The sequence below is a fragment of the Phascolarctos cinereus genome, unplaced genomic scaffold (genome assembly GCF_003287225.1).
Source record: "Phascolarctos cinereus isolate Bilbo 61053 unplaced genomic scaffold, phaCin_HiC Scaffold_726;HRSCAF=1367, whole genome shotgun sequence".
Taxonomy (NCBI): domain Eukaryota; kingdom Metazoa; phylum Chordata; class Mammalia; order Diprotodontia; family Phascolarctidae; genus Phascolarctos; species Phascolarctos cinereus.
The window spans coordinates 43,825,197-43,851,422 of record NW_027556098.1 but is presented as its reverse complement, the minus strand read 5'-3'; the positions used below and the strand labels follow the sequence as shown (position 1 = coordinate 43,851,422).

The window sequence follows — 26,226 nt, the reverse complement described above, 5'->3', positions numbered from 1 at the left end:
GGTTGAATGTACTTTATGAAACTGCATGAGCATGAACCAGCACATTCACCTTTAATATTCAAGCAATTGATACAAGTGTCTCAAAGCAAAAGAACTTATTGAAATGGCATAGCACAGCAATAGTAACAAAACATTTCCCTCACTAGTGTGGAGCGTACATTCCCAGATGTACACAAAGCATAAATGAGAAGAGTGGGCTATTACAATGCACACTTAAAACAGACTTACCATTACTGAAGCTTATTAGAGGCGATGGTACCCTAATAAGACCCACTTAGTGCACTCACCTAAACTTTATTGATCATGACAAGGTTCCCTCTTTGGCTAGCCAGAGGCTGTATATCTCCCTTCAAGGTGTCAGTCTCTGTTAATAGTCACTGCTCTTGAGCAAAAATGAAGTACACAAATGTCTACCTTTGGAAAAGATAAGAGTCTGCCCTAGTCACAACCCAGAAGCAAACTGATGGCTGGGGCTTCTGGTGGATTTTTATGATTCTGACTAGCAGCATTTACAAATCACAACTACATTCTGATTGGTGATTGATAACCTAAGCTTATGATTAAAGGAAACTAAAATAAGTATCATTTGTAAATGTTTATCAGTTGTTCACTGGATTGGAACCCTAACACACATTATCATTAGATGTTTTTAAAACCTGGGGAACATATGTGTTTACTGTCTGTTTACCAAATCTGGGGGACATACATGTCAGAAAACCTTTGAAATTGTTAATATTACCATATCTTGGCGGGGGGAAATCATTGTTTCTATGGTCAGTCATTACTATTTAAAATCACATAAATAAAATGTTACCAAAAAATAGAACAATATCATTTTGGAATCATTTCCAGCTCTTTATTCCCAGATCATGAATATTAATACCTGCCCAGAATTTGTAAAATCTGAATGGGAAGTAGAGAGATGCTGCACCAAATTTTGGCTCCTTCAGTAATTTTTTGGAATAAATCAAAGGTCATGATGCAATTTTAAATTCATCTACAGTCATAAGACATGCCTTATCCTAGGTCTGTTATTTAATTGGCTTACCACAGTAGCTTTTGTTTCCCTTAAAAATTTCTTGTCTTTTTTAAAAAAGTTTTGATATCTTTTATTTTTATCATCATAATTTTCTCCAGTATCCGTCTCCCTCCTAGAGAACTATCTCCTATAGCATATTGTATTTTTTAAAGCAAAAGAAGAGGAAAAAAATCAATGCAACTGAGCAATACATTGAAAAAGTATGAAAACATATAATGTAAAACACCTGAGGACCTTCCACCTCCAGGAAGGGGTGGCTTAGGGATGTATTCTCATGTTTCTTCACTTGAGTCATGCTTTATAATTCTATTACATTCACTTTTGGTGTGTGTGTGTAAGGATCTTTTTACATTACTCTGCATCAGTTTTTGTAGGTCTTTCTAAGCTTTTCTGTATTCATCACAAACATCATTTCTTATAGCAAAGTAATATTCCACTACATTCATTCACCCCAGTGGTCATCTTTGTTGTTTCTAATTCTTTGCTCTCACAAAAAGTACTTCTACAAATATTTTGGTGCATATTGGGACTTTCTTCTGATTGATAACTTCCTTGGAGTATAAGCCCAGTCTCTGGTTCAAAAAAATATAGTGAAATATAGTCTTTTTCATCACTTTATTTACATAATTGCTTCCAAATTTCTTTCCAAAATGGTTGCATCATTTCACATCCTCACTAAAAATGTATTAGTATACCTTGATATTATAGATCTTTTATTTTTCCAATTTATTTTTAAATTATTTTATCAAGTTTTATAAAATGTCTCCTTGATAATTTGATTGGTGAAGTATTAAAAGTGTGAATTAATTTTGCTCATCCTGTCATTTTTATTATGTTCACATACTTAGCCATGAAGATGCCTGCAGCTATTTAAGTTGTTCTTTATTTTTTAAGAAGCACTTTATAGGTGAATCTCTACAAGTCTTTTGTGTACTTTGGTAGACTGATCTCCAGATACTTCAGGCATTTTCTGATTATTTGGAATGGGATTTTCATTTCTATTATTATTTGCTATAAAATGCTGTTGATTTTTAAGGGTTTATTTTGTAGCCTGAAACTTTGCTAAAGCTATTGTCTTAATTAGTATTTTTGTGGATTCCCAATATTTTCTCTATATATACCATTATATTCTCTGCATTTAAGAATAGTTGTATGTCCTCTTTACCTATATTCATGCCTTTAATTTCTTTCTTTTGTCATATTGCTGTTTTTAGCAACTATATCAAATAATAATGGTTAATAATAAGGAGCTAAGATAAAGGCTTAGGGGCAGCCATCCAGCCAAACCTTTCCAACATTTCTTTCCAAACAACTTTAAAATAATGCCTCAGTCAGATTGACTAATATGACAGAAAAGGAAAATGATAAATGTTGGAGAGGATGTGGGAAAATTCAGGCACTAATGCACCATTGGCAGAGTTGTGAATTGATCTAACCATTCTGGAGAGTATTCTAGAGCCATGCCCAAAGGGCCACCAAACTGCATACCCTTTGATCTAACAATACCATTACTAGTTCTGTATCCCAAAGAGATCATAAAAAGCGGAAAAGGACCTACATGGACAAAAATATTTCTAGCAGCTCTTTTTGTGGTGGCAAAAAATTGGAAATTAAGGGGATGCCCATCAATTGGGGAATGGCTGAACAAGTCGTGGTATATGAATGTAATGGAATACTATTGTGCAATATGATGAGCAGACAGACTTCAGAAAAACCTGGAGAGACTTGTATGAACTGATAGAAAGTGAAATAAGCAGAACCAGGAGAACGTTGTACACAGTAACAGGAACATTATATGATGATCAACTATGAATGACTTAGCTCATCTCAGCAAAACAATGATCCAAGACAACTACAAAGGACTCATAAGGGAAAATGCTATCTACATCCAGAGAGAGAACTGATGGACTCTGAATACAAATCAAAACCTACTATTTTCACTATACATATATATGTGTGTGTGTGTGTGTGTGTGTGTGTGTGTGTGTGTGTGTGTGTATATATATATATATATATATATATATATATAAAACACCTATATCAAATTTTAAGAAGAAGGAAAGGGAGAGAGGGAGGGAGAAAAATTTGGAACTCAAAATTTTATAAAAATAAATGCAAAAAAATTGTCTTACATTATAATTTTGGGAAAAAATGAAATACTATTAAAAATAATGCCTCAAATAAAATTTTGGAGCAGCAGGGCCACCAGTAGGTTGAGGTGAGATGTTTTTTCCAGCCTAAGGAAATGTAAGAGGTCAACAGGAGAAGTCTGTAGCACCAAAGCAACAGTGGCAGCCACAACAGCAGTTTTAGTAGCTCTCAACCCAGATATTGCAAGGTGGTTGTAAAACTGGTAAGAAAGAGATTACAGGGACCCTTTGCTGGCACTGGATACAGCTGGCATTAATTGGCAATTCTATTGCCTATCTCCAGTTTGGGGTCACAGTTCCAGGGAGGAGACAGTGCTGGTGATCGGTCACAAGGGAGCTGGTACCCAGGTCACAGCACCAAAGCAAAGAGGACCACTAGAACTTGCAGCCACAGGAGTCTATAAGCCTTTCCTGGATAGAGACCACATAGATCAGGAAAGCAGTGGCAAAACCTCTCCCCACATCACACCACCTCAAAGCATCAAAAACATGTAGACCCCCAGAACTGACTCTGAAAACAGCAGCAGGGAAAAAAAGCCAGAAGCTTGGGACAGTGCATCCTTACCCCAAGGTGAGCAGAGCCCAACTTTAACATAAAGTTCACAGTAAAATAAAAATAGGCTGGAAAAATGACAAAACAAAAAAAGATAATAATTTGACCATAAAAAGCTTCTATGGTGGCAGGGTAGACCAAGACTTATACACAGAAGAAGATAATAATTTGAAAACAGCTACAAAAAAGTCTTAAAGAATAATAATAATTGGACCCAAACCAAACTAGAATTCCTAGAAGAGTTTGAGAGAGAGAGAAAGAGAGAGAAGAGTTTTAGAGACAAAATTGGAAGAAGAAATGAGAATTATGCAAGAAAATTATGGAAAGAGAATTAACAGTTTGATAAAAGAGGCACACACACATAAAAAAATACTGAAGAAAAGACATTAAAAATAGAATTGGCCAAAAGGTAAAGAAGCACAAAAATCCACTAAAGAGAACTCCTTAAAAAGCAGAATTGGTCAAGTGGGAAAAGAGGTATGAAATCTCACTGAAGAAAATAATTCCTTAAAAACTAGAATTGGGCAAGTGGAAGCTAATGACTCCGTGAGACATCAAGAAACAATAAAACAAAGTCAAAAGAATGAAAAAAAATAGAAGAAAGTGTGAAACATATCATTAAGAAAAACAACTAATTTGGAATACAGATTAAGGAGACATAATTTAAGAATTATGAAACTACTTGAAAGTCATGATCAAAGAAAGAGCCTAGACATGATATTTCAAGAAATTATCAAGGAAAAGTGCCTCGATGTCTTAGATCCAGATGATAAAATAGAAATTAAAAGTCTATCAATCACCTCGTGAAAGAGATTCCAAAATGAAAACTCCTAGAAATATTATACTCAGACTTCAGAGTTTATAGGTCAAAGAGGAAATATTGCAAGCAGCCATAAAGAAACAATTCAAATATCATGGAGCCATAGTCAGAATCACAAAAGATTTAGCAGCTTCCCCGTTGAAGGAGCAGAGGCCTTGGAATAAGATAATCTGAAAGGCAAAGGAACTAGTATTACAGCCAAGAATAACCTATCCAGAAAAACTGAGTGTAATCCTTCAGGGGAAATAGAGGCCAAAGCTGATCAGAAAATTTGACATTCAAACACAGGACTCAAGAGAAGCATAAAAGATAAACCCAAAAGAGCAATCTTTCTTAAAAATCTAGTTTAATTTATTCTTTGTAACATTTGAAGTTACAAACTGTCTTCCTCCCTCCCTCCACACCACTCACTAGAGAAGGCTATCATTTGACATATATGTGTGTGTATGTATGTAGACACACATATATGTAAAACTATACCATGCATACTTTTATTTATCAGTTCTTTCTCTAGAGGTCAATAGTATCTTCCTGCACAGGTCCTTTATAGTTGATTTGAATATTTATAATACTTAGAATAGCTTGGCTATTCACAATTATTTTTCAAAAAATATTGCTGTTACTGTATATAATGTTCTCTTGATTCTGCTCATTTCACTTTTCATTATTTCATGCAAGTGCTCCCATGTTTTTCTAAAATCAACCTGCTCATTGTTTCTTACAACATAGTAGTATTCCATCACAATCATATAACACAACTTGTTTAGCCATTCCCCAATTGATGGGCATCCCCTTAATTTCCCATTCTTTGTCATCACAAAAAGAACTACTATAAATATTTTAGAATATATAAGTTCAGGTCTATTTCCAAAAATGTTTAAGAAAAAGGAAAAGAATCTGTATGTTCTAAAATATTTATAGTAGCTCTCTTTGTGGTGGCAAAGAACTGGAAATTAAGGGGATCCCCATCAATTGGAGAATGGCTGAAAAAGTTGTGGTATATGATTGTGATGGAATACTACTGTGCTATACGAAATGATGGGCTTAGTGATCTTAGAAAAGCATGGATACACTTGCAAGAAATAATGAAGACCAAAATGAACAGAACCAAATGAACATTGTATATAGTAACAGCAATATTGTTTTAAAAACAACTTTGAGCAACTAAGTAATTTTGACTATTATAAATACTCAATTAACTACAAAGAACCTATGAAGGAAGATACTATCTGCATCCAGAGAAAGAACTAATAAATATAAGTATGTATAGAATGATTTTACATATATACATATTTGTGTCTAACAGTAACTATCTCCGGAGTGGGGAGTGGGAAAGGAAGAAAAAAGGGGGAAAAATAAAGTTACATAATAACTGTTATATATTTAAAAGGAATAGCAAGTTGTACATTATAGATTTGCAATTTCAAGTGCAATCATCTTTTTCATTCTACCATGTTATGAAAATGTTTATTTCATAAATTAAAATTACTTTTAAAAAGAACATATAGGTTTTTTCCTTTTTCTCTGATCACTTTGGGAAACAGACCTAATAGTGGCAGTAATTGGATGAATAAATCAAAGCTATATATTGTCACATGAAAAAGTGCTCTAAATCTTTTTTGATTAGAGAAATGCAAATTAAAATAACTTTGGGATATCATCTTGTACCTATCAGTCTGACTAAAATGATAGAAGGGGAAAATGACAAATGTTGGAGGGGACATGGAAAAACTGGGACACAAATGCACTATTGGTGGAACTGTGAACTGATCTAACCATTCTGGAATTATGCTCAGAGAATTATAAAAATGTATAACCTTTGACCCAGCAATACTACTTTTAGGTCTATTTTCCAATGTGATCAGGGAAATGAAAGAGTAATCATAAGGGACTCAATAAGGTTAAACTATTTACATTTCTATATTGGAAGATGGTTCATGTAACTTCTAAGAACTTTATAATTATTAGGGCAGTTAAAAGTAGTTTACATAGACAGAAGGCATGAATGTAACTCAATTATGTTGGAATGATTTTAAAAAATCAGATGAGGAGATGAGAAAGAGAAATGCCCTGAGAGAAGAGAGAAGGGAAAGATAAAAGGGGGAATTTTTTCTCACACAAAAGAGACACACAAGGAAGAGCTTTTACAATGGAGGAAAAAGGGGGGTGGGGTGGAGTGAACAATGCTTGAACCTCACTCTCATCAGAATTGGTTCAAAGAGTAAAGAACACACACACACACACACACACACACACACACACACACAAACAAACACTCAGTTGTGTATAGAAATGTAAATTACCCAGCAGAGAAATAAGAGGGGAAAGGGATAAGAAAAAGGGTGGGGAATGATAAAAAGGAGAGCAGAATGAGGAAGACAATGGTTAGAAGCAAAATAGGTTTTTGAGCAGGGGTAGTGAGAGACAGAGAGAGAGAAAGAGGAAAAAACAAAAGAAAACGGGATGGGGGGGAAATACATGGTAATCATAACTGTAAATGTGAATGAGATGTGCTTACCGATAAAATGGATAGCGAAATGGATTAGAAACCAGAATACAAGCGTTGTTGTTTACAAGAGACACACTTGAAACAGAAAGACACACAGATATAATCAATAAATAGGCTGGATAAATAAACAAAGGGCTGGAGCAGAATCCAATATGCTTCAGCTGAAGTAAAAAGGCAGGGGTAACAATCATGATCTTAGACAAAACAAAAGCAAAATGGTCAAAGGAATCAACCAGGCAGTTTTCTAAAAAAGAAATCAAGGTATCTATAGGCACATGAAAAAATGTTCTAACTCACTATTACTTGGAGAAATGCAAATTAAAACAGTTCTGAACTACCACCTCACACCTGTCAGAAACGACAAATGCTAGTGAGAATGACAGAGAAGTAGGTAAACAGGTAAAAAATAGGTAAACTATTGGCAGAGTACTGAACAGGTTAAACCATTTTGGAGAATAATTTGGAACTATACCAAAGGGCTAAAGAATTGGCATACCCTTTGATCCAACATATCACTATGAGGTCTATATTCCAAATAAATCAAAGAAAAATGAAAATGACCTATATCTTTTTGAGGTGACAAAGGATTATAAATCAAATTTATGCTCATCAGTCAGGGAATGACTGAACAAGTTGTGGCATATGATTGTTATGGAGTACTATTGTGCTGTGGGAAATGATGGCGGGGGTGGGTTTCAGAAAAAGAACCACATGGCAAGACCTTTATGAACTGATGCAAAGTGAAATGAGAAGAGCCAGGAGATCATTGTGCACAATAATAGCAATGGTATAATGATGATTAACTGTGAAAGACTTAACTACTCTGATTAATACAATGATCCAAGACAATTTCAAAAGATTCGTGAGGAAAAAATGCCATCCACCTCCAGGGAGAGAACTAATGAACTCTGAGTGAAAACTAAAGTATAATTTTCTCACTTTATTTTTCTTGCTTTTTTAAAAAAAATGGATAATATGTAAATATGCTTTGCATAATTTCACATGTATAATTGATATCACATTGCTTGCCTTCTCAATAGGTGGGAGAAGGGGTGGGAGGGAGAGAATTTAGAACTCAAAATTTAAGAAGAAAAGAATGCTTAAAAATAAATAATAAATGTAAATGTAAAAAAATTAATGGTGACTGTAAACATTCTTTCTTTACTCCCATATTTATTAGAAGGGGGTCTAGTGCAGCACATTTATAAAGCTTATTTTTCATTTTAGATAAAATTTTTTTATATCAAAAAAAGATCTATATAGAGTTTTTAGAATGAATGTTACATTTTGTCCAAGGCTTTTTCTACATCTATTGAGATGATTATGTGGTTTAGGATATTTTAGCTTTTAATATGATTCATAATGTTGATTAATGTTGAATCATACTTGTATCCCTGTTATAAATCCAACTGACTCATAATGAATTATTTATTTTGTTTATAATAGCTGAATCAATATTCATTAATTATGTTGACCTATCGTTTTGGGGGGGGTTGTATGTGTGTGTATGTGTGGCAATCGGGGTTAAGTGACTTGCCCAGGGCCACACAGCTAGTAAGTATCAAGTGTCTGAGGTTCAATTGGAACTCAGGTCCTCCTGACTTCAAGGCCAGAGTTCTATCCACTGCACCACCTAGCTGCCTCCAGTTCTTTTGTTTTTTATCCTACCTTGGTTTAGGTATTAAGACTATGGTTGTAACAATAGGATTCTTGTAGGGTGCTTCCTTTCTCAATTTTTGAGAATAATTTATGTAATGTGCATACTAATTGCACAAACTAAAAGTTTGATGGGGGCAGCTAAGTACAGTAGATAGAGTTCCAGCCTTGGAATCAGGAAGACCTGAGTACAAATCCGACTTCAGACACTTGACACATACTAGCTGTGTGACACTGGGCAAGTCACTTAACCCCAATTGCCTCACCAAAAAAAAAAAATAAAAGTTTGATAGAATTCTTCTGTGAATCAGTCAGACCTGGGGGGTCCGCTCCCTTCAGTAGTCTCTTTAAAGCTAGTCCTGTTTCCTTTTATTAGATTGGGTTATTTGAGATCTCTATTTGGTCTTCAATTTGGGTATTTTAGATTTTTTTAAGCAATTCCTCTATTTCTTTTGTGTTCATAGTTTTGTTAGCATTTAACTGTTCCTAATAGATTCTGAATTTTTTTTTATTTATTCTGGTTATGTTGTAATTTCACTTTCCTTATTTGCTATTTTACTGATTTGATTTTCTGCTCTCTTCTTTTTAATTATATTGGCTAAAGTTTTATGAATTGTATTAATCTTTGCAAAGAACCACCTTCTAAGTTTTATTCATCATTTCTATGGCAGTTTTTTTTTGTTTCCAGTTTCTGTATTTCTCCTCTAATTTTTAATGTCTCCCCTTTTAAGCTTATTTTAAAGTTATTTACTTGTTGGCTTTCTAGTTTTTTTATGTATACTCAGCTCCCTTCTTAGTTAATTTTAATTTAATTATTTAATTAAAATTTAAAAATTTAAAAATTAGATAATTTTATTTAATTAATCCTCACTTTTGATATTTTGTTAGCTGCATCCCAGAAATTTTGGCATGTTGCTTCATCATCGTTATTTTCTTTCATATAATTATTCATTGTTCTCATGATTTGTTTTTTGACTTTCATTTATGATTTCATTGTTAAGTCTCCATTTGGACCTATTATTAACTTGAGTCTTAAGCATTCCATTAAATTTTTCCATCATCCAAGCCACTTAGGGACTATATGCTAAATGTAAGTTCCACATTATTCCCTGGGTTTCAGCCTAATTCTTAACCTTGTGAGCTATGAAGTGTGATTCTTGATCTCTATCAATCGCTACAAACTTTTAATACATGTAGTCGTTTTTATAGTAGAGTTGGCATCAACTTGTACAGGGATGCACAAAGCCTCAATCTATGCATGTACAGATCACTTGTCAGACAATAGTTCTTACTAGGTTTATCATCAAGTGGGCCAATGTAGTACATTTGCCAGACTGTTCCCAGAACCTAAACATTAGTGACCTAGCTTGTTGGCAATGGAACAGAGTAGTATAGGGTTGGGTTTTTTTGGTATTACTGTCCTTGGTCCTATCTTATCTTCTATCCAAAATGTTGTGGGCCAAATATCCATGGCCAATTTTCTCCTGTAGCCATTTCCTTGTGACTCTATACCTTTCACTGTCTTCCTATACCTCTGTCTTCCTTAATTTACTGATGTGACCCACCTTTCTCCACTTTACCTTATCCGATTTTCCTTTAGTATGAGCTATAACATGCCCAGGGGCAGCTAAGTGGTGCAGTAGATAAAGTGCCAGGCCTGGAATACTCCTTTTCCTGAGTTCATTTCTGGCTTCAGTCCCTTACTAGCTGTGTGACTCTGGGACAGTCACTTAATGCTGTTTGCCTCAGTTTCCTCATTTGTAAAATGAGGTGGAGAAGGAAATGGCAAACCACTCCAGTATATTTTTGCCAAGAAAACCTCAAATAGGGTCACAAAGAGTTGGACATGACTGAAAAATGATTCAGCAATAAAAAATAACATGCCCAACCTAAAATCTTTACATTGTCCTTAGCTAGGTCCTTCAATAACTCATTTCCCCATTCCTCACTGTTATTTACTTTCCAATTGCCATTCTTCTAGTTAGGTGATCATATGACTAATTCATTAGTTTTACTGACCAAGAGTCAATAAGAATTACATCATTATCCAGGTTCTCCCTTGCAGTTCTCATAACTATGTAACCTGACACCCCAAATCTATTGGTATGGGAATCTCTCCTCATTAGTGGAGATCAATGTCCTGCACCTGTGTAAGGGGCAGGATGGAGGTGGCAAGATCAGGAGAAAGGAGAGCTTTTTCATTTTTTATTATATTCACACAACCTAGCCATGAACACTGAATATTCCTCTAGCTATTTAAGCTATCTTTATTTCTTTAAGAAGCACTTTGTAATAGAATGTGCGTAAGTCATTTGTATGTTTCGATAGATATCAGATATTTTGAACATTTTGGAATGGGAATTGCCTTTTTATTATTGCTTCTTGTGTTTTGTTATTATTTCATAGAAATACTGTTGATTTTTGAGGATTTATTTCATAGCCTGCAACTTTGGTAAAGATTTTGTCTCAAATCTTTGCTGATTCCCTGGGATTTTCCAAGTATACCATCAAGTCTACAGCAAACAGAGATAGTTTTATCTCCTCTTTATCTATTTTTACACCTTTAACATCTTTTTTCTCACTTCATTGCTATCGCTAGCATTTCCAGAACTATATCAGATAATAGTGGAAGGAGTGGGCATTCTTGCTTTACTCTCATATATATTAAGAAATGTTCTAAGGTATCTCCATTGCATATGATGCTTGCTTTTTGTTTTAGAGAGAAATTTTTAATAATATATTTTTTTGAAGTTCCCACATGCCTGTACTTGACAGGGTTTTTATCAGAAGAGAGTGTTATACTTTGCAAAAGCCTTTTCTGCATCTATTGAGAAAATCATGTGGTTTGTAATGTTTTGGCTTATGATGTCATTAATTATGTTGATTATTTTTCTAATATTGAGTCCCTGGAATAAATCCCACTTGGTCATAATGAATAGTTTCTTGGATAAAACACTATAACCTCTTTGACAGGATTTTGTTTACATTTTTAAAGTCAATATTCATGATTGATATTGGTTTATACTTTTTTTTCCATGCCATATCTTTCTCTGCTTTAGATATTAGGAGTACATTTGTCTCATAAAAAGATTCTGGTACAGTGCCTTCTTTTTCAATTTTTGAGAATAATTTGTTAAGTATGATACTAATTGTTGCTTAAAAGTTTGATGTAATTCTCCTATTAATCCATCAAGACTAGGCGCTTTTCTTTTTGGTAGTTCCTTTACAACTAGATCAATTTTCTTTTCTGAGATTGAGTTATTTAAGATCTCTAACTGGTTTTCTAATAGTTTGTGTATGCATAATTTTGTTTTATTTTACTCTATTTTTAACATTTGTTTTTTAAAATTTTAAGTTCCAAATTCTCTCTTTGCCTCATGTCCTTCCTCTACCCACTGAGAAAGCAAGCAATGTGATATCAATTATACACATAAAGTCATGCAAAACATAATTCCATAATAGCCATATTTTTAAAAAAGGAAGAACGATAAGGAAAGTGAAAAAAAGTGTGCTTCAATATGCAGTCAGAGTTCATCAGATAACTCTCTGAAGGTGGATAGCGTTTTTTATCATAAGTTTTTTTAGAATTGTCTTGGATCAGAATAGCTAAGTCTTTCACAGTTGATCAGCATACAATATTACTGTTACTGTGTACAATGTTCTCCTGGTTCTGCTCACTTCACTTTGCATCAGTTCCTATAAATCTTCCCAGGTTTTTCTGAGATCACCCTGCTCATCATTTCTTATAGCACAATAGTATTCCATCAAAATTGTATACTACAACTTTGCCACCACAAAAAGAACTGCTCTAAATATTTTTGTACATATAGGTCCTTTTCCCTTTTCTTTGACCTCTTTGGAACACAGTATTGCTGCATCAAAGGGTATGCACAGTTTCATAGCCCTTCGGGCTTAATTCCAAAGTGTTCTCCAGGATAGAAACACCAGCTTACAACTCCACCAACAGGACCTATTTTTCCACATTCCCTCCAGCATTTCTCATTTTCCTTTTCTGTAATGTTAGTCAATCCGATAGGTGTGAAGTGGTACCTCAGAGTTATTTCAATTTGCATTTCTCTAATCAATAGTGATTTGAAGCATTTTTTCCATGTGTCTATTGATGGCTTTGATTTTTTTTCTTCTGAAAACGGCCCATTGATATCCATTGACCATTTATCAATTGGGATATGACTCCTCTTTTTATAAATTTGGCTCAGCTCCCTAGATATTTGAGAAATAAAGCCTTTATCAGAGAAATTTGCTGTAAAAATTCTACCCCAGTTCTCTGATTTCCTTCTAATTTTGACTGCATCAGTTTTGCTTGTGCAAAACCTTTTTATATTTTCATGTAATAAAAAATATTCTTTTTATTTCCTGTGATCCTCTGTATCTCTTGTTTGGTCATAAGCTTTTCTTTTATCCATAGATCTGACAGGTGAAATTTTCCCTTTTCCTCTAGTTTGCTTATCATATCACCCTCTATGTCTAAATTATTAATCCATTTTGACTTTATCTTTGTATCTAAATCATTCATCTATTTTGACCTCATATACTATAAGATGCTGATCTATGACTAGTCTGTTCCACTTTTCCCAGAAATTTTTGTCAAATGGTGAGTTCTTGCCCCCAAAGCTTAGATCTCTGGGTTGACCTAACACTAAATTACTATGGTCATTTACTATCCTGTATTGTGTACCTAATCTATTCCATTAATTCACCACTCTATTTCTTATCCAGTACCAATTCTTTTCATAATTATTGTTTTGTAATATAGTTTGAAATCTGATATCTCTAGGCTGCCTTCCTTCACACTTTTTTCATCGATTCTTTTTATATTCTCAACCTTTTGTACTTCCATATGAATTCTGTGATTATTTTTTCTAGCTTTATAAAATAATTCTTTGGTCGTTTAATGCGTATGGCACTGATAAGTATATTAGTTTACAAAGAATAGTTATTTTTATTATATTGGCTCATCTACCCATGAGCAATGACTATTTTTCAAATTGTTTAGCTCTATCTTTGTGTGAAAAGTGTTTTATAATTGTTTTCATATAGTCCCAGGGTTTGTCTTGGCAAGGAGACTCCCAAGTATTTTGTATTGTCTGCGGTTATTTTAAATGGAATTCCTCTTTCTATCTTTTCCCGCTAGCATTTTTGTTTTGTTTTGGTTTGGTTTTCTAATTTATAGAAATACTGAATATTTATGTGGGTTTATTTTATATCCTACAACTTTGCTAAAGTTGTTCGTCATTTCAATTAGTTTATACTTGATTTCTAGAGTTCTCCAAGTATGCCATCATAACATCTGCAGAGTAATAGTTTTGCGTCCTCATTGCCTATTCTTATTCCTTCAATTTCTTTTTCTGTCTTACTGCTATAGCTAGCATTTCTAGCACAATATTGAATAACAGTGGTGATGTGGACATCCTTGCTTCATCTTTGATCTTATTGGGAAGGCTCTTATCTTCTCATTGCAGATAATACTTGCTCTTGGATTTGGATAAATATATTCAATCATTTTAAGAAAGGCTCCATCAATTCCTAAGCTTTCTAGCATTTTTAATAGAAATGGGCATTGTATTTTGTCAAGTACTTTTTCTGCATCTACTGATATAATCATATGATTTTTGTTGCTTTTGTTATTGATATGGTTATGCTATTTTTAAAGATATTCTTGTATTTCTTTTGTATTCTTGGTTTTCTTAACATATAACTGTATAAAATGTTTTGATTATTCTTATTTATTTGTTCTGGCTTTGTTGGAATTTCACCTTGCTCATTTGCTATTTTATTGATTTGATTTTCTGCTTTCTTCTTTTTAATTGAATTAGGTAAGGGCTTTCAATTTTATTAATCATTTCAAAGAACTAGCTTTTAGTTTTATTTAGCTCTATATTATTTTTTTCTTTTGACTTATCCTTTTCTCCTATAACTTTTAGGTTTATTTATTTCTTGTTTTTCTAATTTTTTAAAGGTATATCCTCTTCATTAATCCTCTCTTTTTCTATTTTGTTAATGTATATTTGTAGGGATATGATTTTTCCTCTGAGGACTGCTTTAGCTGCATCCCAGAAATTTTGGTATGTTGTTTCATCATTAAAATTTTCTTTCATATAGTTTTAATTGTGTCTATGGTTGGTTCCTTGACCTATTCACTATTTAGGATTTCATCATTAAATATACAATTGGGTCTGTGTCTTTCATTTGTAGTTTCTGAACCAATGATTTTTTTTATTATATAAAGGTCTATAAAGGACTTGTTGACTATTTCTGCCTTTTTAGATTTGTTTGCAATATCTTTGTGCCCTATTGTGAATTTTTATTGCTGAGACATACGTATATCCTCTTTCAGTCCCATTTAGAAGATACCATAGGTCTTTCAACTCTAGTTTCTCCAGCAATTTGTTCATTTCTATGTTTTCTGTTTTGTATATCTTTCTGTTAGACTTATTCAAAACTGAGAGAGGGATATTGAAGCCTCTTATCATTATTGTGTTACTGCTCATGTCTTCTTGAATCTCAAATAATGTTTCCTTTATGAATGTGGATGCTAAATGATTTAGAGAACACAAATTTATAATTAATATTAATTTATTGTCTATGGTTCCTTTCAGCAAGATGTAGTTTCCTCGTTTTCTATTTCTTTTTTGAATAGTTAGTTTTGCTTTGTCAAACAGCACAATTGTACTTTCTGCTTTTTTGGATTTGCTTCATGTATAGTAAATTTTTTTCCAAATCCTCAGTTTTATTTTGTGGTTTTTTTTGTTTGGAAATGTTTTTCTTGTAAGCAAGAGATTGTAGGGTTTTATTTTCTTATTCAATCTGTCACTTTTTTTTCATTTTATGGGATTGTCTAATCCATTTACATTTAAAGTTATGAGATTTAGATTTAGATTTTCCTCCATCTGTTCCTAATATTAGGGGTTTTTAAGTTGTGATTTTTCTCCTTCTTGTACTATAAAAACAGCACTATGTTCCTTCAGTTTTTTTACCTTAATCTTTTTTTTTAAAGTGGTCTTAATCCCACTGGTTCTCTTACCCTCACCCCTAATTCTCCTTTTTTTTGTTACCCCTTTTCCTTTAGAGTTTTGTTATTAGTTCTTTATTCTCTCTTGCTTTTATCTGATCATATAATTCTTCCCTTTCTTTTTTTCCCTCTCAGTTCATCAAGTAAATTCTTCTTTTTCCTCCTCCCCTTCAATGAGTCCTGTTCAGTAATTTTTAAATTGCATTTTGTGCCTTTTTTCAAAAGAGATTTCTCTCCTTTACTCTCTTCATTATCCATTCTCTCTTTCTTTCTCCCATAGAACCTAGGGGTCTCGTGCCCCCTATAATTATCTAGTCTCTCTCTATTCTCTGTATTCTTTATTCAATCAAAATTTCCAAGGTATCCATTCTAAGCAGTTTCTGCCACTGCCTTGTAGAATTTACCACCTGAATTCTTTTCCCTTGTGTCTCACTCTGAGAACAGTACTGATTATTTCAAGTGTCAGAGAAGATACTGGCCCCTCTCCCACTACGTCTCTGATTATGCAGCCCTCCATTAATCTATAGTTCTATACCTTTCTCTAGTTATTTTTCTCCTTTTACTTCAATATCTCCCCACAGGTCCAGGCTTTCCCTCTTGCACAGATGGCAAATACTCCCAGAATTTCCAACTTCCCTCTCCCAAGATGGAACAAGTGGCCTTTTCAAGCACCAAATCCCCCAAACCACACCCAGTGCAAGGTCTCCATATCCCTTCACAGAAGATCTCTTTTCACCCATAGAAACATTCGTCAGTGGAACTCAGTTCCACCAAAAGATAAAGACCTTCTTCTTTTCCCTCTCTTTCAGATCTCCTCCCCTGCTCCTCACCCACTTCCCTATAGCTTTTCTCTTACTAAGACCAGAAGGATCAGCTTCCCCTCATTGCTAGCCTTTGATTTGACTTATGCACATCACAGACTTCCCTCCATTTACCCCCCATCTTCCCTCTTTCTTTCATCTTCTTTTTTTGTAAAATACTTACCCCCCCCCAAAAAAAAACATTGATTCACTTGTATACAGGGTATAACCAGGTTCTGTCCATAATGGCCCAGATCTACCTCTTTACTGTTACCTGTACTGACTTCCACCTTCACTCCTGTATTTTTGCGTACATCTGAAAGAAATTTCTTACTGTTCTCTCTGCTGTCATTCTCTTGTTATTTCTGTGGCTGTCCTTGGCTATTACATTTATTTGCTCTTCCTGTATTTCTGATGTAAAGGTTCTTTGTTCTGTTGTATTCTTATGGGTGATCTATGATCCTTAAGTTGTCTCTACACATCCTGTCTTTGAGATTAATATATTTTGCTTGCATAGTGACTATATTTTCTTTTAGTGTTATTGGGTGGGGGGGGTAGCTTCTCTTCTTCTAGATTGTCCTTCACTTCTCTATATTTTCATTCCCAGTCTACTGTTCTCTCTTTTGATTTTTTTTTTGTTTGATTGTTCATTACGGATCCCAGTTTTTGTATATTGCCCATTATTTTTACTGTGCAGGCCATTAATTCCACTCTCATTCTCATTTCTCTTATGAAACTCAGGAACAGCATGTTGTGGTTCCAGATTCCCAAATTCTGCAGGGTCCTCTGTCTCATCAAGTGTTGAATCATTTTCCTTTGTTTTTCAGTGTTTATTCACAGATGCCTGAACTTCTCTACTAGATCTGAAGGCCATATTTCTTTCTGCTGTTAAAAATTTTCTTGTTGCTATATCGTTTATGTTCAAAGTCTTCTTCCTGAGATCTTTGGTAATTTAGTCTTTTTTCCCCTTAATTTGCCCTATTGGTCATTTCCTTGGGGTGGGCTACATCTCAAAGCATTTCAGCTTCCTCCCATGCTGAGCAATCCATGGTATACCAGCCTAGGTCTCTGCTCCAAGTGATTTTGGGTGGTGTGCCAAACTGGTTCCAGCTGAATGCTGGGTACTTTCCCTCAGGCTAAATGGAATGCTGCACAGCTCCCACACATATCATGTCCTGTCCCATTATCTCTGTTCCTCAGTTCTCTGAACTATCAGTGCCAGTTGGTACCATGGGATTGATTTATATAGTTTGGGTTTCTGAGGCTCTGGAAACTTATGATGGGATAAGGAGAGAGGGAGAATATGGTGTTGAGCTCTATTTTGAATCCAGGCATCTGTCCCTCATCTTTCCTTCTTTTCCTGATCCTCCTGCAGCGATCTTTTGCAGCACAGAAAGATGCTGCTGACCACTGAAGCTCTGGCTGTTGTTGTTCAGTCATTTCAATAGTGTCTGATTCTTTGTGACCCCATTTGGGGCTTTCTTGATAAAGATACTAAAGAGTTTTGCCATTTCCTTCTCCAGCTCATTTTACAGATGAGGAAACTGAGGCAAATAGGGTTAAGTGACTTGCACCGAGACACACAGCTAGTAAGTGTGATCTGGGTCTGGATTTGAACTCAGGTCTCCCTGACTCCAGGCCCATGTTTTATCCACTGTGCCACCTAGCTGCCCTGCATAGCTACAATAAGCTTCCGTAATCTGGAGTGCTACAGATTCATGCTGACTATCTGTCTTGGTCTGAGCAGACTTCCCCAGCCTAGAGGCAGGATCATTACAACACTAAAAAGAGGGAGAAAAGGCCTGGCTGTGGTTTGGGGTTTTGTTGTGAACCTGGTGTGAGTCAGCTAGTCGCACCTCATGGCTGTAGAATGGAGTGTGGAGGATGGGTACTAAGTGGGGTCAATGTAGAAGCCAGCTCATGAGTTTGTTTGTTTACCTTATTTTAGATTCTAAGGATCCTAAATCTTGGAGACAGCTGAAATTTCTTTGTCTTTGGTGCATCCTGTTTTGGAGAAGTTTAAGAGGTTGAGGTGATCAGAAGAAATGTCTAGTCCTCCATCTTGTTTATCACTTCACAAGTCCCCCCCCATTGCTTTTTAGTTCAATTTCAAGCCTTTTTAGTTGAAATTCATGACACTGAATACATAAATTAGTTTAGGTAGTATTGCCAAACAATAAAAATAACAATACTATCTAAACTAGTCTAATGGGAGAGACAACTATGCACATAGAAACAACTATGTATAAACAAAATAATATAAAGAACAATATGGAAATAATCTCAGAGAGAGGGTACCAAGATTAAGGACTGGGTAAGGCTTCTTGTAGAGAAGACTTTAGCAGAGACACTAAAGAAGCTGAGGTTGAGGTTGAGAGAACGATGGAGAGTGAAAACGCATGAAGTCATAAGACAGTGTTGTATGCAAAGAACAGCAAGAAGGCTATTGTCACTGAATCACAGGATAGATACGGGAGAATTAAGATGTAAGAAGATTGGAAAGGCAGAAAGGGCATGGTTATGAAGAGCTTTAAAAGCCAAGCAAAGGTCTTAGTCCTGGAATTAACAAGGAACCATTGAAGTTGATTGAATAGTGGAGTGACATGATCAGAACTGTACTTTAAGAAGATCAATTTGACAGTTGAGTGGAGGATGGACTGGACTGGAGAAAGACATGAGGCAGATCAACCAGAATTCTATTGCAACAGACAAGGCATGAGTTGAAAAAGTCCTGCATAGAGGTGGGGGTAGAGGGGAAGAGCACTGTCAGAGGAGGGATGGGAGGCATATACTAGCGATTCTACAAAGATAGAAATGACAGGACTTGACCACTATTTGGATGGGGGGGAGGGAAGGGGAGAGAGAATGAGGAGTCAAGGATGACACCTGGGTTTTAAGCCTTTATGATTGGGAGAGTGGTGGTCCCCTTGACAATAATAAGTAAGTTAGGGGGTTTGAGGGCAAAGGTTATGAGTTCTATTTTAGACATGTTTCATGTAAAATGTCTGCAGGACATCCATTTCCAATAGGCAGCTGGAGATGTGAGACTAGAGACCAGGAGAGATACTAGGGTTGAACAAATAAACCTGAGAATCATCTGCATAGAGCTGATAATTGAATCCATGGGAACTGATAAGATCATCAAGAGATTAAATAGTATGTAGAGGCAAAAGAGAAGAAGGCCACGGACAGAGCCCAGGGAGATATTCACATTTAGCAGCCACATTGAGATAAAGATCCAGCAAAAAGTTCTGAGAAGGAGCAGTCAGACAGGTAGGAAGAGAACCAGGAGAGACTACTGTCGTTATAGAGAGAAGAGGCTGTCAGCAGGGTCAAAGTCTTCAGTGAGGTCAAGGGGGATGAGAACTAAGAAAACTCCATTAGATCTGACAATTTTTTTTAACTTTTAGGTAATTGGGGTTAAGTGACCTGCCCAGGGTCACACAGCTAGTAAGTGTCAAGTGTTTGGTCTGAGGCTGAATTTGAACTCAGGTCCTCCTGACTTCAGGGCCGGTGCTCTATCCACTGCACCACCTAGCTGCCCCTTAGATCTAACAATTAAGAGATCATCAGTAAGTTTGAAAAGAGCAGTTTCAGCAGAACAATAAGTTCAGGAACCAGACTACAGAGAATTAAGAAGAGAGTAAAAGGAATGGAAGTGGGGGCATCTTTTGTAATTGCCTCTATCATTTGTTTGGTTAAGAATACATCTACCCATACTTGCAAAAGGTATGTTATTTGCATCTCTTCTAATTTTTTTAATGTTACCATCTCCAATATTAAAGCCATGTGTCTATTTAGAATGCACTGTGGAATATGGTGTGAGGCATGGGTCTACGTCTAATGTCTGCCAGACTAATGTTTTCCATGTTCCCTGAAATTTTCAACAGATACGGAGTTTTTCCCTAAAAAATTTATTTTTTCCAGTTTATCAAATGCAGGGTTATTGAGTTCCCTTGTTTGTTATTTTCCCTTGTCCAGATTGAATTATCTATTTTTTAACCAGTGCCAAATGGTTTTGATAACTGCTACTTTATAATATAGTTTGAGATCTGAATGTGCTATTCCCCTTTAACTCTACCTGTTTTCAGTATTTATCCTTTATATTCTAGATATTTTACCTCCAAATGAATTTTGTTATTATTTTTTAAGCTCTATAAAGTTGATAGTTTGATTGATATAGTATTAAACATGATAGTGTTGTCATTTTTATTATATTGGCACATCACAGACATACGCACTGAATATTACTCCAGCTATTTAAGTTGTTCTTTATTTATTAACAGAGTACTTTATATTGAACCTATGAAAGTATTTTCTATGCTTCAATAGATCGATCCTCAAATATTGTATACCTTTTATAGTTATTTGGAATAGAATTCCCCTTTTTGTTATTGCCTCTTGTGTTTTAGTATTGATAACTACATTTCAATATTAATTTCCTTTGTAATCCGATGCATTTTTTTATGCATTTAAAACATTCTTCTGAGAATGATACCAAGGTTTCTTCTCACTTCCAAAAACATCTATAACACAATAAATTTCTTCTCTGTAGCTTCCAAATTGTTTCATTCTCATTATGAATTATGCTATGAATGAGGGAGAGGTTGCTGAATGTTATTTAACAAGTTAATGAATTATACGATAATAAATTCCCTTTAGCTTCCTAAATATCAGTATGCTTATTAGTATTTCATTCAATAAACAAGCAATTTTGAAATCATCCCAACTTCAATAAAATAGACTTTAAAGCTCTGTTTTAAGCGTGCATACTTTTGAATGCACTGACAGAAGAAAGGGCAGAAAGGGGATCAATGATCTCTGAACTATACAAAAGCTCTCCAGGCTTCACAGAATTAAACATCATGACAACTGAATGTGGGACCAGAATATCAAATTTCTTCACAGATTTCATCATTCCATTTTAGCAGAATGAAGAATTTTCCAAATACTACAAGTTGTCCTAGCTTCTGATTCCAAAAACTTTCAGAAATTTAAAGGAAGAAATAAACAGTATAACTATAAACTAATGAAATTTTAAAATTTCATTGGTGTCTTTTTCATAATAAAATCATTTGAATATAGATAAACTAGACAATTTGATTGCATAAAATTAAATAGCTTTTACACAAACAAAATTAATGGCACATGAATGAAGAGACTCTATCAAGTGAGAAAAACATTTTCATCAGATATCTCTATGAAAAGTGGTATTCATGTTAAATTAATATTATCCCTTTAAAATAGGCTCTGGTAGGCAATACATTTATTCTAATGATGCTATGATTGCTCAAAAGCCTTTTTAGAGCTCCTCCTCTGAATTTGCTTTCATAATCTGTAGTACATCATTAGTTACAGCCAATCTTTATCTTTTGATTGTTGATTCTGTTTTTAAAAACTAGAACAAGTTATTGGGAGCCACACGTGGCATATAAAATGAATTACCAATCTGGATTACACTACAAATAATGAGGTGTGCTTTTAATAATTAAACTAGTATTATTTGCTGTAAGCTGTTTACAAAAGCATTCCAAAGAAAGGCTTGGAAAATATTTTGAGTAATAGTATACTCAAGCATGATACACATGTTATACTCCTAACACTACTATTTTGAGAATAATACTCATTTGGATATGTAAGTTATGGTGCAATTATTTTTAAAAACCCCATTTGCAGTCATGCCTCTATGGAATAACTTAGTATAGGCAAAATTAAGTCTAACCTGCAAATCCTTAACTTTGGCTATTGGTCTCTCATATATTTTAAAACAGCAACATCTCCTGGTTAACTGCGGAAGAACCCATTAAATTAGAAGCTTTTCTCTTAATATGCTGTCATTACTTTCAGAGAAAGCCTGTGTCATGCTGCCCAGACATTTCATTTCAATTTAATATTCTTTGGGACCATGGTCCTCCTCACAAAGGACATCTTCATCAGATGTCCAAAGGCCTTCAGGTTTAGAGAAGACAAGAAATAGGGACAGAGATGTTAATGTAATTGGGGATAGAATGCAGAATATGAAGAGAAAAGAAGTTTGGGCAGTGCAGCTTTATGGCACAATAGATATAGCACTGGACCTGGAATCAAGAGGACCTGAATTCAAATTCATCTCAGACACATACCAGTTGTGAGCAAGTCATTTCACCTCTGTTTGCCTCAGTTTCTTCATCTGTAAAATGGGGGTGATAATAGCACCTATCTCCCAGGATTGCTATGAGGATCAAATGAGATAATAATTATAAAGTGCTTAGCACAGTACGTGGCACATAGTAAATTCTATATAAATGTTAGCTATAACAATAATTATCATTATTATTATTACTATTATTATTCATAGTATCAGTCTTATAGAGTTTACATGAAGGAGTGTTTTAGGTAATGATTCAGAATTGGCAATGGAACCACACTGAGTGTTGTACATAAACTGGATGGTAGTGGTGGATTCTGAAGTTTTAACATCACGAGTATATATAGGAATAGAAGTCAAATGTGAATATGCCTTTGTAAGGACCTGTTTAGCTTCTGGAAATCCTTTAGAAACACTTTGAGAGTTATTGCCATTACTAAAATGAAACGCTTCAAGTTTCTACATGGTAACACCATTGGGTTTTTTTTTCTCTTTGTTGCCAGTGGAAGGACTGAAAGTACTGGAGATTGAAAAATGCAAGAGTGACATCAAAAAGATGAGGGAAGAGATGGCTTCAAGAAACAACAGGTAACTGACATTAGCTTAATATTCAGGCAAAAAATGTCTTCTGAGAGGAAGCTTCTATGTTAAGAATGAAGAAGTTTGTATGTTTGTTTTTTCTGAGATTAAGCAGAGGTAGCTAGCTAGGTGGCACAGTATATAGAGTGCCAGGCCTGGAGTCAGGAAGACTCATGATGATGATGATGATGATGATGATGATGATGATGATGATGATGATGATTTTTCAAATACATACAACACTTTGTGGTTATAATGTGTTCTTTATACCTTAACCTTATAAAAATCATAGGATCTCAGAGCTAAAAGATATGTTAGAGGTCATCTCATCAAAACCCTAACTAAAGAATTAATTCTTCTGTATTTCCTGGAGAACTGATCATCTACATGTCATATAACCTTTCTGTGTTTTGTGTTTGTGCAAAATTCCTACTTAAATTGATCATATTTTTTCTCAGCAGTCCTTTGCATTTTATGTAATTGAAATTCTTGGAAATTAAAATACATAAATTTATATGCTAGAAAAAAACAGGACTGATATCTTAGTTTTCAATCATTTCTTACTAAAATTATACTAACAATTCCTAAGAATTATCCTAATATTCTAAGAAATCCTAACAATTCCCTCAAATTTATAGTTCTTTGAACACACAGAAATAATAGAGAATAACTGCTAATCCTTAATGATTTGTTTGTGCATTATCTCTGCTACTATCTGGGCTACTTTTCACTTATCATTATGTGATATGTACTTAAAAGATGCACATTGATTTTAACATGTATGCACCTAGGCAAAATAAAATTAGGAAGATAATCTGCAGACAAATATCCATATGCATATAAGTATATATTTTGCATATATATATATATATATAAAATCAGTTTTAGGTGTAATTCATAAATATGCTCATGTCATATATGTATATATATGTGTGTTTTCCAAAACTTAAAAAAAATTGTATTATTCACTCTTTTGAGTTAACTATATCTATTAAAAAATGTAGAGTATTATTAGCAAGAAAAGAAAAAAACACTGCCCTGAATCACAGTCTAAGAGTTATAAGGTGCCTCTGATGCCATCTTGTCCAGGCCAAAACCAAATAGGAATTTCCTTTACAATTGAACTGAACAGTGGTTATCCAGAATTTACTTGAAGACGTCCAGTGAAGAGAACCCACTTTCTCCTGTTTTGGGGTAACTCTAACTGTTAGAAAGTTGCAGCTTACATCAAACCTAAAACTACCTCTCTGAAGCTTCTAACCATTGCCCAAAATTCCTCAGTAGGCGGCTGAACAAAACAGTTCTGCTTACTTTTCCACATGATAGACTTTCAAATATTTTAAGGCAGCTTTCAAGTCCCCCTTAAATCTATTTTTCTGGAGTAAACAATCTCTGTTCCTTCAAATGATCCTCCTGTAGCAAAATATCAAGGTCCCTCCCTTTCCTAGTTGCTCACTTCTGGATACTTTCCAGATTATCAAAGTCTTTAAAATGTAGCACACAGAATTGAATGGATGGGACATAGTGTTCCTGATTTAATCTAACTGGGTCAGAGTGTGGTCCCTAATCCTAGACACTATCCTCATTGAATGCTGCCTAAATTTAAATTTTTACTTGGCTGCTGCATCACACTATTACCTCATAGTGTGCTTTCAGTCCTCTAAAATTCCTATAGAAAAACAATTTAGAAAAACAATTTTCTAACCACGCCCTCCTAATTCCCCTCCTGCCTTTCTGACTATTCCTTCTCAGCATCCTTTGCTAGATCCTGAGCCAGGTCACATTGGCTAACCTTAGGTTTCCCTTGAGGTTCTGTCCCATGAATTCAATCATCATCTTTATGCTGATGATTCTCAAATATATTTACCCAGGCCTAATTTCCCTGCTGATCTCCAGGCTCATATCTGCAACTGCCTGTTAGACATCTCGAACTGGATGTCCTGAACCTATCTCAAACTCAGTATGTCCAAAACTGAACTCATTGTATTTTTCCCTAAATTCTGTCCCTTCCAAATTATTCTCTTGATGTTGAGGGTGCCACCATCCTCCCAGTCTCCTAGGCTCACAACTTAGATGTCATCCTCACTATGTCTCACCCCACATATTGAACCTGTTGTCAAGGCTTGTTAACTTTACCTTTGTAACATCCCTCAAAAATCCCCTCTTTTCTGATACTGCCACCATTCTGATACAGGACCTCATCACCTCATGCTGGACTATTACAAGAGCCTGCTTGTGGCTCTGCCTGCTACAATTCTCACCTCACTCCAGCCTATTTTCCATTTAGTTGCCCAAAAGATTTTCCTAAAGCGCAAGTCTGACCATGTCACCCCCTTACTCAATAAACTGCAGGGGCTCCCTATTGTCACCAGGAACAAATTTTAAACCTTCTTTGAATTCCTTCATAACCTACCTCTCCCCACCTTTCCAGTCTTCTCACACTTCCCTCCCCACCATAGATCCTTCAATCCAGGGACACCAGCTTCCTTGATATTTCACTAACAAGACATTCCATCTTTTGGCTCCAGGGAATTTCACTGGTTGTCCCCCATGCTTAGGATGCTCCCCCTCCTCATCTCTGTTTCTTGGTTTCCCTGGCTTCCTTCAAGCTTCAGCTAAAATTCCCTCTTCTGCTTAATTCTAGTGCCTTCCCTCTGTTGAATACTTCTATTTATCCTGTCTGTACATAGTTGTTTGCGTATTGTTTCCCCCGTTAGATTGTGAGCTCCTTGAAGGCAGGAATTCTTTTGCCTTTCTTTGCATTCCTACCTGTTAGCACAATGCCTGGCACATATTAGGTGTTTAACAAATGGCTATTGACTGATGACTAACAGTTTCCCCATTCTATACCTGTATGGCTGATTTTTTAATCTGTGTAAGATTTTTGCTTTTGTCACTATTAAATTTCATCTTCTTAGATCCAATCCATTCATGCTCAATCAATCAATAAATAAAGTGCCACC

At 35.0% G+C, this 26,226-nt stretch overlaps 1 protein-coding gene across 6 annotated transcripts in view; it reads left to right on the top strand.

Annotated features, from left to right (window-relative positions):
* PDE9A (phosphodiesterase 9A) overlaps window positions 1-26,226 on the top strand; it is a 166,278-nt gene that overhangs the window by 81,573 nt on the left and 58,479 nt on the right. For all 6 annotated transcript variants that reach the window (XM_078146506.1, XM_078146504.1, XM_020973893.2 and 3 more), the window contains one exon: window positions 23,188-23,272. In XM_078146506.1, the coding sequence (XP_078002632.1) occupies window positions 23,188-23,272 (85 nt within the window). The remainder of the gene's footprint in view (window positions 1-23,187; window positions 23,273-26,226) is intronic.